General features: G+C 37.8%; 1 protein-coding gene across 6 annotated transcripts in view; it reads left to right on the forward strand.

The window, feature by feature from the left end:
* Positions 1-15,688, forward strand: part of GGACT (gamma-glutamylamine cyclotransferase) — a 28,629-nt gene that overhangs the window by 4,722 nt on the left and 8,219 nt on the right. The window contains exon 2 of one of the 6 annotated variants that reach the window (XM_083820685.1): positions 11,296-11,424. The exons of 4 other annotated variants lie outside the window; for them this stretch is intronic. In XM_083820685.1, the coding sequence (XP_083676811.1) occupies positions 11,382-11,424 (43 nt within the window). In that variant the 5' untranslated portion in view covers positions 11,296-11,381. Of the gene's footprint in view, positions 1-11,295; positions 11,425-15,688 lie in introns of those variants that run through there. One more of the 6 variants, XM_083820689.1, reaches the window with a different exon arrangement.

Raw genomic sequence — 15,688 nt, forward strand, 5'->3', positions numbered from 1 at the left:
ACCACTCCTGCTGAATCTGCAGCTTTCCTACTAGTGTTTTTTAAAAAAATAAAAGTCAAGCATATATATAGGTCTCTGCAGAATTGGAATATGAATCCAAATCCATAATAAAACTATATTGAGATTACCAACATTAGTATTCATCCATATATGGATACTGTCTGTGTTCTTTTATTTTTTTTTGCCTATAAATAACATCATTTGGTTTGCTGGGTCCTATGAGATTCAAACAGTGCCTTTCTTAGGTTCTGCAGCCCCTGGTCCTTGTATTACACAGTGCTTCTAGAAAGCTGGTATTTTCAAGCATGTAGGTTGAATAGCTCGGCTGTTCAGTTTTTGAAGAGCCCTCACTTTGTGATTTTGTCCTTCATGATGTCTGCTGGTGACAATGGTTTAGGTTTATTTTAAACTGTTTTAAAGGATGGAACTTGTTTTTAGTTAATTTTTTCCTCATGTATATTTCTGGATGTTAACATGTAGAATATGTAGAAGAATGAAGCAAAAACTGGTTTTAATTGAACTTGGGATTTCAGTGTACCAGAAACTCCAAAACTTGACAATGCAGTATAGAAGCAAATTATTCAGGAGAGCTTCAGCATCAAACCATTCCTACAGGCACTATAAAGTGAGATTTATTTACCCAGCCTTAATTACCTACTACTTCAGGTGCAAGACTTGCATTTGAAATGTGAGTTTCATTTGTAGCAGACGGTGAGGGATTCAGCTCACGTCTCTTTACATCAACTGGTAAAGACTAAGTGTCCAGCCTAGATTCCTAACTTCAGAATATTAAAGTTAAATGCCATGAATACTGCTCTCTGGTTCATAAGAACTTTTTAATACCATTCTTTCTGAGTTCTTTTAAACTGAACCCAAGGTTTTGTTGTTTAATTGCATATGTGGATACTGAAATTTAGTGTTAAAATCAGGGTGTGATTATGGTCACGTCTTGTCCACAGTGAGATATTAATTTCTTTCACTCTTAGATTTCAAGATACAGCCCAAAAAAAATGGATTCTATCCACTCTGACTTCTGTAGTAGGAGTTTTGTTGTTGCTTGGATCTCAGAATTGTGTGAATTTCTCTAGAAATCAAAGATAACAGGTTATATTATTTCCCATCAGGAGAAGTACAGCCCACATATCTAGTAATTGGGCTGAAAGCTGGCATGAAAGTAGAAATAAACCAATTTTGCTCAAAACATTGCTGAGAAAAATAATACTGGAAGTGAGATTGTAAGTAGTAAGTGAGAAATAAGGGTCTCGTTTTGTTTTTGTGTTGGAAGAATGGTGACTGTAGTGGCTTTGAATGACATTTAGATGTGCTGACAAGTGTGTCGTGTTAGTTGTGATATAAGAGTAAGGCCATGCCAGAATTTCATTAGCTAATAGCTTCATTAGAAGAAATTATGGGTTGCTTTAATTTATAAAGAAATGGCAGATAGATAGGCCAAAGTACATAAAAGTCCCTGGTTCAAGTTGTAATTCTCTTGTCTTTAATTCCTTTTTAATTCTTTAACTATTTTTCTCTTTTTAAAACTAATTTAACTAACTGCATGGCCTGCAATTCACTGCGGGTGCTGTAATGTAACATTTCAGATTCTGGTAGCACATAGTGTGCTTTGAGCTTGATGGCAAGTGTTTAAGGCTGTTAATGGTTGGTCTAGCAGCTTTGTTGTGATTCCTAAACCAGAATTTACAAAGTCAATTGGTATCGCAAGAAAACAAGTTTGCAAATTCAAGTGGTTTGCAAGTCCAGAAGTGTGACTGGATGACGTTGACCAGTAAAGAACCTGATTCTGTCAACATCTTTACAGGTTTCCAGTGAAAGGATATTTATTTTATGGGATATTGGCTACTTCGTTAGGACCTCTGTAATTTTAGCTTTTAAGACACGATGTAATTGCCCTCCCCTCTGCTGTCCATCTCCATGCTGCTAAGCACTGGCCTTCTGATTTACCTTTTGTATAACTCCTGCCTCCTTTTTTTTTTTTTGTGTGTGATGACATTCTTCTGGCCTCCAGCTTTTACTTTCTCTGTGCTAAATGGGTTATGGAGCTATACAGTGGCAATAATATGTTGAATGAGTGCCAGAATATGCTCTCTTCTTTAGATTTATCCAACCCAGCTCACCTGGAACAAGAAAAAGTTGTTAAGTAGTGAGGCAGCAGGTTCTTGTCAGTGTTACAGTCTGGAAGAAATGGGAATCTCATGGTGGTCATGAAAAGCTCATGGAAAAGGAAGAGCGATGTAAGAAGGCTTGAGAAAGGCCTAAATAGCATAAGCATCCATAGTAATAACTTGAAGATGAAATTACTGTGGTGTTGGTTTTTTGTCACAGAGATTGGATTTATGTTGGTGATAGGATTTGAGTTCAGAGTGGAATCGTTACTGGAATATGTGGGTGGGAAAACTGAAGGCGACTGACAGATTTAAGCAATAGCAGTTGGGCAGGGCAGGTCATCGGATGAGATGATTGTCAGAAGAAACAAAAGAAATGACTTGCCATGGTTGTCAGCTGAGATGTGATGGTCTTGGACTCCTAGATAGCAGCAGGAGAAGGTTATAGGTATAAGGTTTCTTTATTCCCCTGACTGCATGCCTGAGCAGGTGATAGTGCCAGCACAAGGGGGAGAACGCGGATATGAGTCCCCTTTTTTTAGTGTCAGCACAATCTTGGCCTTGAGATGTTCTTCAAACAACAAACTTATTTGGGACAAAGGAAAAACTCTAAAGAGGATGCGACAACCCTACGGAGAGTTAGGAAAGTGAAGTGAAAAGAGATTTCCACCTAGAGATTACTAGATGGAAAATAGAATCTCGCAGTTAATGTCTGTGTTTATATATGTTCAAGAGTGTATATCAGTTTCTATTGATTTTCTCTGAGGCAGTATTTACCGGAGCCAACAAAATTTAGATTTTCTGTAGAATGAGTAAGTAAGGATCCGAGCTCAGTGTTGCATAATATTTCTGCCGAAAGGGGATGGAATGTGGCAACATGTACTTTGAAGCCGAGCTTTAAAAATACATCACCTTGCACTGTGCTGTTGTCTACAGTACTGCTCTGTGTTGTGTTGCACGTGAGGTGTGGAGATACTGTTTGGTAAATATTATGTTTGGATGTGGGAATAGGAGAATAAGTAAATTAAGTTTAGATGGCATTGCACAGAGCTAAGTCTGCGCTATATTAGGAAAATGTATAAATACCTGAGAAACTATACGAATGAAAGAAATGTTTTGACACAATTTATGGAGTGGAGCCCCAGGCTTAATTTTGCCTTAGCTGAAAATTACATAGGGAATAAATCCCAGCAGGACATTTATCATACACATACACGTTTCACACATCAAACCACTAACCTGCTCCCAGGCTGCAGTGCTTGCTGTGATGTAGTTCAAATACACCAGCTATGAAAACTTTCAGAATATGAATCCAGGCACTGGCCAAATCTTTCTGAAGCTCATTTCAGACATGAAAAATAACACAAAGTTATATGCTTATGAACTTCAGCCAGTTGAGAAGAGTGTCTTTGGGGAAGGTGATATGAAGGGCTCGAAAAGAAAGGAATCTTTTGACTTCTGTGGACTCTGTAAGTAATGAGACTTGTTCTCTTAATCATTGTCTTTAACAGGAGTGCAATTCAAGAGAGACTGAGCATAAAAAAAAGGGCAACAGTTAAGAGATTAAAATATACTTCAAGTTAATGATTTATTTCTTTTGATTAAACTCTCCTAGGGCACTGGACTGTATTTCGTGTTTGTAGTTCCAGACATAATAAAGTTCTTAGTAATGTGATTATTTAAAGTTAGGTGAAGCTTCAGAAAACCTGCTTAACAGAAACAAAGCATCTTGGAGAAGAAAAACAGGTGCAGTAAAAAGACAGAAGAGGTTTTCGGTGTTTTCCCATCTTTCTAGTACGGGGCTTCATCATGAGATACACTTGCTGGCTGTTTTTTCCTCTCCCTTTTTATTCTTGTTTACATATACCTTTACTTGTTGAAATATCAAGAAATTTAGGTCAAAATATATTTGAATCCATCTGCTCATCTAGTCTGTTATTTTACTGCTAGAAGATGCTAGACCTTTTAATTAAGTATGCTTAATGACAATTTACTACAGTAACGTGTGGCATCAAGTATCTTTAACTTTGTACGTGATTAACTTCTGCACAGAAGTTCTTTTTCCAATTTCTCTATATCAAAACAATGATTTAATCTCTTTAATTTGTCCAACTGTAGTCTATACTGTCTTACACGTAACTTCGGTTTCATCATTTTTGTATGTGAAAACCCAATTAGGATCTATAATTTAGCTGCCTTTATAAAAAGCCATATTATCATCACAGTCATATTATGAATATAAGAAATATTTATTCATCAACAGTGATCCATTTCAGTTTTGAATCTTGCTAGCTATTACAGAACAACAAAAGGTATTATATTTTTGACGTAAGAATTTTAAATTCACAATTTTTTTTAAGTCTGTCATATGATTTAGAACATAAAGTTTGTGACCGGCCTTTCAATTCTATGTTCATCAGTTATGTTTTAATTTTTAATTTGTATTTTTGCGGCTGATGTTCAATGTTGATGCAACCTAGTTGTAAACAGGGCTCTTCAGAGTGGTGCAGCAGACACATGACCTGGTAGATACGATGTCGGAAGAGAGGAGCAGATGATATTCCCTTCAGGATAATTTGCCTTTCATGGCTCTGCCAGATCAGGTGGTTTGGTCTCGCATCGAACAGGTCAAACAAAAAATAATCTCTTGGGCTAATCTTCAAGGCTGTATATGGGGAGGATTGTTTCTTTGACATTCCTTCCACCCTGCTCTAGATCTCTCCACTATCCCACTGAGAACACCAGCCCAACCACATGTTATCACCTGGGTTTTTACTCTGGGTAGTAGTGATGCTTTAGGAGAGTGTTTAGGAAAAAGTGGTGGGAAATACTTTCAGTGACAGTGGAGCAGACAGTCTTAAGATTATTTCTGATAAGAGACAGAATCATTAAACTTCTCAGTAATCTTGTAGTTTTGTGATCTGTAAAAACTCAGCAGTGTGTTAATAACAGCATGCACAATTACTATTTGCTTCAGTATCTCTTCTTGGATCCCAGCTTCTGATTATTTCTGTGTTGTGGGCAGAGCTGCTGCTGATGTAATTTGTGTAGCACAATATAATTGCTTACTTAATTTTCTTTCTAAGAAATGTGTTAGGTTTTTTTTTGTTGTTGTTGAAGACCTGTGGCATGGGCCTGGATTACACCCGTATGCATGTGTAACAATTTACCTGTAAATCTCCAGTAATTTCAGGAAGATCATGTGTGCAGAAAACAGTCCATGGAAAAAAATGTATGTGCAAAATTTTTTTTGTGTGTCTAGAAGACTAATGGTGTATCTTGTCAGCAGTTGGCCCATTGACAGCTTGGAGGAAACCTGCATGAGGGTATAGATTTTCAGTTAATTTCTCCAGATAATCAGTATCAGTGATTTACCTCACCATTTACTTGCTAACAATAGAGCAAATAAAACATTTTGTCTATAAGCCAAATATTGTTTATATTTTTTAAATCTCTAATAGCAATTATTTCAGAACTTCTTGCGATTAAAATCTATCTGTAATCTGAGAACAATAGTGTTTGAGAAGAAAAGTAGATAAAATTAAGAGGTTAGGTTTTAGATGCAAATTTATAACTGCTTTTATGTTCAGTATGCAAAATGGGATGGCTGTCATGCAGACTCTGAAGGGTAAAAGTCTGTTGCTTTTTACTAGAGGAGCAGAATCTTCCAACAGGGAATGGCAGTAGTGAACTTTCCAGCTGTTGTTGAGGCTGTGGTGGTGGAGTCCTGGGTCCCTTACTTTGCCTTCTGTTAGTGCTTTTATCAGGCCAGAGATGTGTAACTGTGCCACAGGTACACGTGATCCAACCGAGAGCAGCTTCAGGACTAAGAACAGTCTTTTAGTGCACCATCGCCTAGAAAGCAGAAAAATTAGATTCATGGCCTCTACTTGGAGAGCTCTAACCCATGTCTCCTTGGAACATTTGATCTTGCTGTAACTTGGCCTTTTGAAGCTGCATCAAAGCGCAGAAAGCAGGATCCGTGGGGTCAAAAAGCATTCAGTGTAGAACTTCAGGATTATATCTATGAGTATATTTGGTAGGAGATATGTGGAACAGGTGGGAAGCCAACGTTTTGTTCTCTCTTTTCAAGGTTATTGCTATTTGGAAAATAAACTCCAAGTATTTGCATAGTGTACTGTCTCTAAACAGGTTAAGAGCAGGATGTAGAAATCTCTTCTTGAGGTGGCAGTAGAAGGGATCTAATGACTGGACCACAGAATTAGTCTCTTTCTGTTCTTCCGTGGTCTCCGTAAACCTAGCGTTCCTTTCCATGCATAGTGTATGAATTAACCTGCTGTTTGTCTTTGCTTTTGTAAAGGAGAGCTAAGAGATTGTCTAATCCACTTCCTTGGCGAAAGGCACGTTCAGCAGTTATACTGTTGTTTCTGATAGAGATTTGACTAACCTGCTGGATAGTTGGTAGCCCTCCTAGATGGTCTAGGCTCTTCCTAGGCACTGTGCTTACCAGTAGGTAGGTTAGTCTTTTCTAGTGTCTGTATTCGGAATTTAAGCTCACCGAGTCTTCTGTAAAAGCGGATGTGGAACAAAGCTTTCTGCCTCTTCTCTTACGGCATGCTTTGATACGATTAAAGGCATGACCCTATTTGCTCTAAAATAAATGATCACAGTACAGTGTTCCTTGCTGCCCCCCGCCCATGATTTCTTGGCCTATGATTGTCCTCTCTCTTCTTTCTGTCCACCTGATCCCATTTCTTAGAAAGTATGGTACCCAAAGCTGCACGTACTACTCTATTTGTGACCAGGTCAGAGTTGGAGTTTCTGTTCACGTGTCTTACTAATGATACACTTGTCTGTATATAAACATTAGGGTATTTTTTTCCAAGAGTACCACATTGTTGACTCATGCTGAGTTCATGATCATTATAACTGCCAAATCTCTTAATACAGAGCTGCTGTTAAGCTAATATTTCCCCAGATTTTGTTTACGCAGTTGAGTATTCCTGGCTAATCTTAGAACTCTGCACTGACCTTACTTGAATTGCTGCTGCAGAGGCTTGCAAAGCACAAGATTAGTTTTGTGCATTGTGGCATTGCCTACATCTTTCACATCTGTCAATATTTTCATTACTAGGATTTCCCTGCTACTTGAATGAGTATAACAAATTTTGTGCATATTTCTAACCTACGTGCCAACAGTTCTTGTTAAATGATTTTTTTTTTTCTGGCTTGCTTATCAGAATATCGTGAGTAACAGCGTCAAAAGTTCTACAAAGGTCAAGATAAAAAACTACCATAGAAGAAGACAGATTGGTGTTCAGCATCCATGCATCTTACCACCTGTGGAGGAAGGAAACTAACTCTGTGTACATTCTGAATATTCATTTTTATTACTGGAAGGTCTGCATCCCTACTTTCTTCCATAGGAATTAATGTTGGAAATAGTGGGTGGCTCCATCCAAGTGCTGTCTCCTAGGTCTGTCTTGGCAGCCTTTTTCCTATCAGCTTGTATGGTCACCAAATGCTTGTATGTTTGGAATAAAAGAGTTCCTTAAGACCTGTTTGTTTGTTAAATTATTTTGCCCTTTTCAAAAGGGGTAAGGGGCCAGGGAGTTGTAAAATAGTTGATACTGGTTTATTTTACAGAAAGCTTTATCTCTCTTTTTTTTTTTTCCTTTCTGAAATGCTGAAGAAGCTGGAGAACAAGCAGAGTTGTTATATTAAATAAGTCATGCATGTAAAACTTGTCTAACTCCATTAGTTCACCAGACGTAGGTAGTCTCTTTTAAAAATTATTTGTTTATGTTAGCATCTGTTAATTGGGAGAAAAACTCTTTTTTATTAATGATTCAGCATTCCTCTTCTCAGGGTTCAGCTTTTTTTCTGCTTTCCATGACTTTTTTTCCTTCAGCATTTTGATTTGGAGATACTGCTGTTGTTCTCTTTTGATCCTGGTTTACTTAGTCTTATATTGCTTGACTGCAGTGTTCAAGGTTGTGTTGCTTTCTTTTCTTCTTAGATGACTCAGCTGTCAAGGACGTATCAGTTGAAAGGTAGCAAATGCCTCACTGGAGCATAAGGATCTCCTCCAAACGTTGTCTGCAGATCCTAGATATGTGTTCACCTGAAAATTATTCCTCTGTCAGTGTTAACCTTTCTGTTCCAGCTTTAAAATCCACAGTGGCAGGACTAACACCCAAATACCTACACCCATATAAGTTTCTGTGAACTCAGTGAGAAAAAATATGGAAAGACAATGCAAGTTCTGGAAAGTTTGTTGTAGAAAACTCATAATTAGTGGAAGGAAAGTGCCAGTTTTAGTATGTTTTTCAAAGTGAATTTAAAATATCTTGACCACATCTTGTGCAGTATTTCAATTTTCTGATGATTTTCTTCTGAAATAGAATCAAAATGTTCTGAAGGCTCTGAAGTATTCCATTCGTTTGTTGTAATACAGTAATTCCGATCTTTGTATAACAAGCTTATGACTCTTCTGAAAGTTCAGGATTCCTTCAGTAATTTATTGGAAAAGCTGTATTTAAAAAAAAAAATGTAGCACAACTTTAATCGTATATCAGCTGATCAAAATGCCTGCCGTAATTCAGCTTGGGTTTTGAAATAAACATCAAAAGCTGAAAAAGCTTTCATTTTCTATGCCCATTATCTGACGTTTAGAGCGAATAAATGCATCTACTTTCACATTAAAATAATGAAGTATGGGGTTACTAATTGTGACTGTCTAGGCATTTTCCATGAATTTGTCGTGTTTTTTATTGGCTCTGTCTTGCTGATAAAGTGGAAAGGAGGAGGGACTAAGATTAATTACATCTTCTCTCTGAGATTTAATTTTTTTATTTAGTATCTTGGAGAACCAGGGAGCTCCAAACAATAACACTCCCATCTCTGTCTATTCTTAGTGAAACCATCATGATAACTGATCAATACAGCTGTCCTAGACTGGATAGAAAAGTAGCGATTAGCCTGTACAAAAATTGCTTGCAATTAACTAACTTCTGATTTAGAAGAAATGACCGCTTAAAGCCTTTTTGTAAAATAGGTGTGGAATTTGGCTTGCTCAGAATATGGGAATACAGAAGAATTTTTGCTTTGCTTCAGGTCTTTCTTCACCTTGACTAAGGGACAAAGGCTTTTAGAGACCCTGAGTTCATTTTTTAAATGACCTATTTTGGTCAGTTAACTGATAATGTGTCATCTAGCCACTAAAACCATCTACGTGCATCATTTCCCTTAATTTGTACGGTTCCACTTTCATTTGAAGTATTTCTGCCCTAAAATCAAAGCACACACAACTGCAGAGCGTTTTAGAAATATACGGCGTTATTCTGGTGACACCAGGTGTTGAAAGTAAAAAATGTAATGCATTATGTATTCAGAAGCATGCCTGTGTTAATTGATGGTTATCTGGAAGTAAACAGCAAGGCAGGGAAGGTTTGTCATTCCGCAGTGCTTCAAGTGATCTGTTTTAAAAGAAACATTCACATGTTGAAAATCAGAAGCAATTTGTTCATTACCCATCTTTTTAAGCCATATCAAAAAGACAACATGAAATTCTTGTATGATTTCTCTTCCTGTGTCTTAGGTAATGCGCTGTTTCTTGATCTGCAGTTAGATCTGGTATAACTCTAGTTAATTAGATTATTTATTTTTCATAATTAGCATCACTAAGTGATTATTTGCTTAACACAGAGGTAAAATTAATTGAGATTTCCAAAGGTCCCTAGATACCTGCTGTCAAATCTGGGATAGATTTGCTCAGAATAATAACATGTTGCTATGTTTGAGGATTTTAAGCTGCCATAGATTGCTGCACTACGTGATATTCAGCAGGGCAATGGCAGTGGGAAGACAGGAACTGACTTGTTCAAGAACAGAAATATAATTCCTTGCAGTCAAGGACTAAGCAGTTGCTTAAGAATAATGGGTATATTTTCAACATTGTAGGGATAATGCATATCTTTAAAATTTTCAACTAACTATATCTTAAGTCAAAATATATGATAGTTGGTTAATCTGTAAAATCAGCGTTTCATTGTGAAATGTATTAGATATGGGAGTGAATGAGTGTTCACCCAGAATTATTTCTTGAAGTTCCCAGACCGTAGGCTGCTACTTAGACCTCCTGGGCCAAGACCTTTCAGGGGAAGCCATCCATTTTTAAAAGTGTGGTGCTGACTTCTTCATGGTATTTAGTGGAGGTTCATTTGTTTAGTCATAAAATAAAAATAAAAACCTGTTCCTCGGATCAAGCCTGTTAATGGATCAAGCATCGATAGCCTTCACAGCTCAGGTTTTCTAAGAAAAGTTGTTAGGAACATAGCTTTGCTGGAGATGAGCTTCTGATGGAGAGGGGTGGGTAAATGGCAAATTTTAAGATTGTGGGAGAAGCTTTTAAGAAATGTGTTCAGCTCTGTTTTCCTTTTATGAGTGAAGAAAATGATCAAAGCTCAAGTTTATGAAGTGGGTTGAAGGCATACAGGAACGATGGTGTTGGTGTATTCGTAGTCAGGGGAAAGAATGGCTTTCCACGAAAGTGTGTGAAGGAGCTGGAATGGCTTTTGGGAGCACCAAGCCATCTACCTGTAAAGTGGGGCAGAAAATGCAAAGCTGCCCCTCTTGGCTTCAGATGAAACGCATGTGTAGAGACACATTTTTCTGTCTGATTTTACATGGTGCAAGTATCTTTTCTGTTTATAAATTTAATGTTTATGATAGACTTTTTCCTGTGTAATGTAGTGCATGGTACCTTCACAGTATCACAGAAGCAATTGCCTGTTTTCTGTGAATCAGCTGCCAGATTCAGTGAATCAGCTGAAACTCTCTTACAGATTGAGTTTCATTCAAAACTTTAGAAAAGGTTAGTTTTTGTATTAAGCTCGTAAAAAAAATCTCTTATAGTGAATGTCTATTTTGCCTACCAATCACTGTGGCAAAACCCTAATGAAGGTGGCAATGATGGGGAAAATCAACAGATGACTTTCCTTTATTAAAAAAAAAAAGTTGGTGTTCTCTTCCTTACATACGTGCATAAATTGTCTTATGTATGTGCAGATTATATCTGGATAAGGGCCTTGCATAACACAGACTACAGCATGAATAAATTCAGCCAAACAAACCTCTGTCTATAATGATCCATACTCTATGGACCATCATTGCTGTCACCTTTGTGACCACATGGCTATGCTCCATTCTGCAGGATTGGCATTTCCTAGAAGTTCCTTCCTTACATGCTGTCCACAGCATGACTTGTACGTGGCGTTCAGCTGAGTGACTTTTGTTCTGATGCGAGCTAACCTGAGAACAGCCTGGCATCGTTGTGTCTCAGGTGAGACGTTGTCACGTTATTGCTACCACTTGAGTTGAAGTTGGCTCTTGTAATCTGAGAGATGATCAGAAACCAGGGGCCTTAGTCAGATGGGTTGCCTCACAGACCGGTGAAGGCATCATCAGAAGCAAATCTGGAAAGTGTCTGATCCCACAGCATACATGAACTCTTCACTCAGAAGCATAAAGTCATAGGACTTGCCTTTCCTATCCTGCTCACCCTGTTCACTGACACTGAAATTGGAAAAAGTAAAGTACGAGGAAGTGAATTGGTGGGTACTCTACTACTGGGACCTATTTGGAAAGGTGAGATCCCAACACAGCAGAGAATAAAGCAGTAGTTATCAAGTATTGTCTCATTTCCAGAGCAAACCATGGAAAAGGACAAAACGGGGTTTCCATTATCACTTCTGTCTCACGTTCTGCTGCACAGGCAGTGGGTACTAATTTGGCAGGTACCCTTTTCAGGCTGAAATCTATGCAATTCCCTTTGGTCTGCTCTGACTACTAATGTAGCCAGTTTTGCTGTGCTCATTAATGATTATTTTGTCCCATACTTGAGGCATGCAAGGAGGCTGTTTTGAGAAATTAAAGCTAGTCTGAGGATATGCTACTTTATACTTGAGGCTTAAAACACCTTTGCTTGGGATCTGCTCCGGTCCAGAACTGGCTACATCATAAGACCTTGCCTAAGGCATTCAGCGCTTGCTCCAGCCTTTTATACCATAATATTTCCGTGTCTGCCCTCCATGCCTCTTTCCCCAACACAAAATCTAGGTCTGATGGAGAGATGTAGTCAGACACTCTTAGATATTTGAATGCATTAAGGTATGAGGTTTTTTTCTGATACATACCTAAAGTAACTTTGAAGACTTATGTCCCTAGAATGCTCTTTTTTTAAAAAACATCCCTTTCCCAACCCCCCCAAAAAAAAGCTTTTTCAGCTACTTTGTGCTGTCACTGCAGATGAAAAACATGTGGTTTGTACAAGTATGAACCTTCTCAAAATTACTTGGTGCTGGAAAATATGAAACACACTTTCGGTGCGTGGGACCTAATAGTCATTAAATGCAGACATCTGCAACTGCAGAAAAAGAAGTAATAAATGCTTGCTGTAAGATAACTCGCACAACTATACAAAGAATGTATGTATGAAGAATAACAGTCTGCATTTGCAAGCCAAGCTATTTCAGCTCTTTTTATTTTTAACCCTGATAACAAAACAATAAAATAGAATGATTGAGGAAACAAATAACTTTCCAGTCTTTGCATTTGTGCCTTTCCCTGATGTTTCTGAGTGTGGATGAGGTCTCTTGCATGCAGTTTTCTAAATGAGATTTTACCAATACCTTTGTGGTGCCTCCTGTGTTTCCTTGAAATACTTCTTCTGGTTGTCCTGCCCTCTTTACAACAGTGTCGTGTTGGTGGCTTGCACAGGTGTCTGTTGTAGCTGGTGGGGATGATAGCCTGAGCTGGTGCAGCTGTTTATGTCCAACATCGGTGTGTTTATTCATGTGAGAACAGGGAAATCTTCGACGAAGGGGAATGGCTGGAAAATGGCCGTGTGAATTTCCGAGGACTGCAAAACATACATGATTTTTCTCGAGTATTTTCTCCCAGTCTACAGCTTGGCTTTGTTCTCTAGTCATTGTGCGACTGACCAAAGTACACGGTGTCTTGCTTTGTTGCTTTCAACTGCTGAGTCCCTGCTTTATATCAGAAGTTCTTGTCGGTGGTTCTTAAGCTTGTGTTTCTGCACTTTGTATCATCAAAAGCCATCTTACTTCAATTATGCACTTCATAGGACATCTAATATGTCCATAGCATGAACTGCTCCTCCTCATGATGCAGCATGGACGGATCTGATAGGCATACAACTGCTTGCTGTGGCAGGGCCACTAACAAATAAAATAGCATCGATTCCCAAGGAATATGACCCGTAGTTTGTCTGTGCCGGTTACTTCTATTTTAATGTAGGCTGCTGTAATCTTCCCTTAAGTAACTCCTTATTCATATATGGTTCTTCCCTATGTCTTGCTCTGGAGCTATTTTCATTGCATATTAAATTAAATATTTTGTTGTACTCCAGGCCCATTGTGTTAGCCTCGTCTAAGGAGGAAGCAGGTTGTTTTAATGACATTAGTCTGGCTTTTTTTACTTTCAAAACCACATTGAATATTATTCTCCTTCTCATTTACTTCCAGTACTTGATTCTGTCCTCCTTCCTTCATCAAGTTAGTAACTGAAATTCCTTCTCAAAGGTCACTGAAAAGAGGCCGCACAGCATGTATAAAACTGCTTTCATCTATATAAATATTTTATTTGTAAATAATTCTGTCTCATATACATGTCTATGTAATTCAGATGAATATTATATATTGTCTTCTATTATAGCCAGAACTCTGGTTTAAGATGCCTTTGATTAAGGCTTCCTTCCAGGGATCCTGGACGTTGCCAAGAAGACCTACAGTTAGTTTTACTATGGCGTGTAGAATTTATTCTAAAATAGCATTTTTTTCTTTTTGCAATTGCAAAGATATATCTCTGTAGGAACACCATGTCAGGTAATTATTTCCATCAGTATTTCTTGTGAGCCTCTTGTGGTTCCAGGAGAAGATTTAAGAACTTCAATAGCTGGTTTTGCTGATTCTCCAGTAAATACAGATCTGTGTTAAATTTTGCATCTGACTACAGAACATATTTTTGCATCAAGAGACCACATCAGTCCTTACCTGAAAGTCAAGGTTTCATTCAACACATCCTTACAGGACACAAACAAATTGGTAATTTCTTGTCTTCTTACTCGTCTTTGATTCTGCCAGGCAGGAGGATGTTTGAAGTTCTGGTCACTACATCTTCTGGAGCTGAAAGCAGTTTCTCCAGTGCCTTGCTACGAGCCATTTCAGGCTTTTTGGATGCCCCCAGAATATGTATTTGTTTCTTCCATGTAGAAGATAGCAGACCAATAAATGTATTTACTTTTAGATAAGGATGCTTTCCCAGTTGATGAGGAAAGAGACAAGGTATGTTTCAGATTTCACTGCAAGATTTTGCAAGTCCTTCTTTGAGAACAAAAATCAAGATCAGGAAAGTTGAAATAACTCACTGGTTTTCTTTTCATGATGATCTGTAACTTTTTATCTTTTTTTTTATTGTAAACTTGGTACTAGTTTCTAAACAGAAGTGATATACCTCAGTGGGACTGAAGTAATTACATACATCTGCACATGGTTCTCTGTAGTTTCCATATGGGGATCTGTTTTGTTTTGTTTTGCCTTTCAGTATACTAGAAAATGGTGGAAAAGATTTATTACTAAGATATGGATTAGCTTTTTATTTTTGACTTGTAGAAGATCTTTTTATTAAATAAAAAATACCTGATATGCATACCTTATCAAAGAAAGGCTTGCATACTTAATTAATTAGGCAAGTAAAATAATAGCAGTTAGTGAATTAATCTGATTTGTTTCCTTTCCAGTATCTCATGTGCTAAATATTATGCTTTTCCACAAATTTGATTCATAGACTGAAAGGAATGAAGCCTCCCTTCTCTCTTAAAAAACAAAACAACATTCATAACCTATTTCTTAGCCTTAAAAAGCTTGACCTGAATAAATTAAATAAAGTGAAGGGAAAATATTTCTGTATATCACAGAAGGAGGATCTGTTGAATATTTTTGTTTTTTTCCTCATTTTCCAATGTCTGTACAGTGACTCTCTCCAGATCACTGGGCTGACTTGCTTCAGAGCTATATTAGCAAGCCAGTAATTTTACAATTCCACTTTATTAATATCTGAATACTCCAGCTTTCCATTTGTTCGTGCTTAGTAACCTCATCTGCGGTCCTCCAAACGTCAAGAAGGGCCTCTCCTTCTGCTGTGAGTTAGTGGCAGACATACACTCACGTTGATAGGTTTTCATTTATATCTTCTTGTGAGTGTGCATATAACATGTTATCCACAACCCTTCTGTACGACCCTGCTTCAGAATGAACATGCTTGGCCATCGCCCCATGCTGTCCGTACGCTTCCTGGCTGAGTTTTTAAAATAGTGTCTGCATTTAACTCTGGTGGTTCCTCCTGTACAGCTGGTTTTAATCTTTCTCTCTCCTTTTTTGTGGGCCACTGACATTTTCCAAGAAAAGCACGGTTCTCTATAGAAATTTTATGTATATACATAAATGCTATAAAAGTGTATGAATTACCTTTCCTTGGCCCTTAAAAGTCGCCCATCATTTCCCAAGGAATCATAGCCTGAAACAACA

Source organism: Anser anser, assembly GCF_964211835.1.
Source record: "Anser anser genome assembly, chromosome: 1".
Taxonomy (NCBI): domain Eukaryota; kingdom Metazoa; phylum Chordata; class Aves; order Anseriformes; family Anatidae; genus Anser; species Anser anser.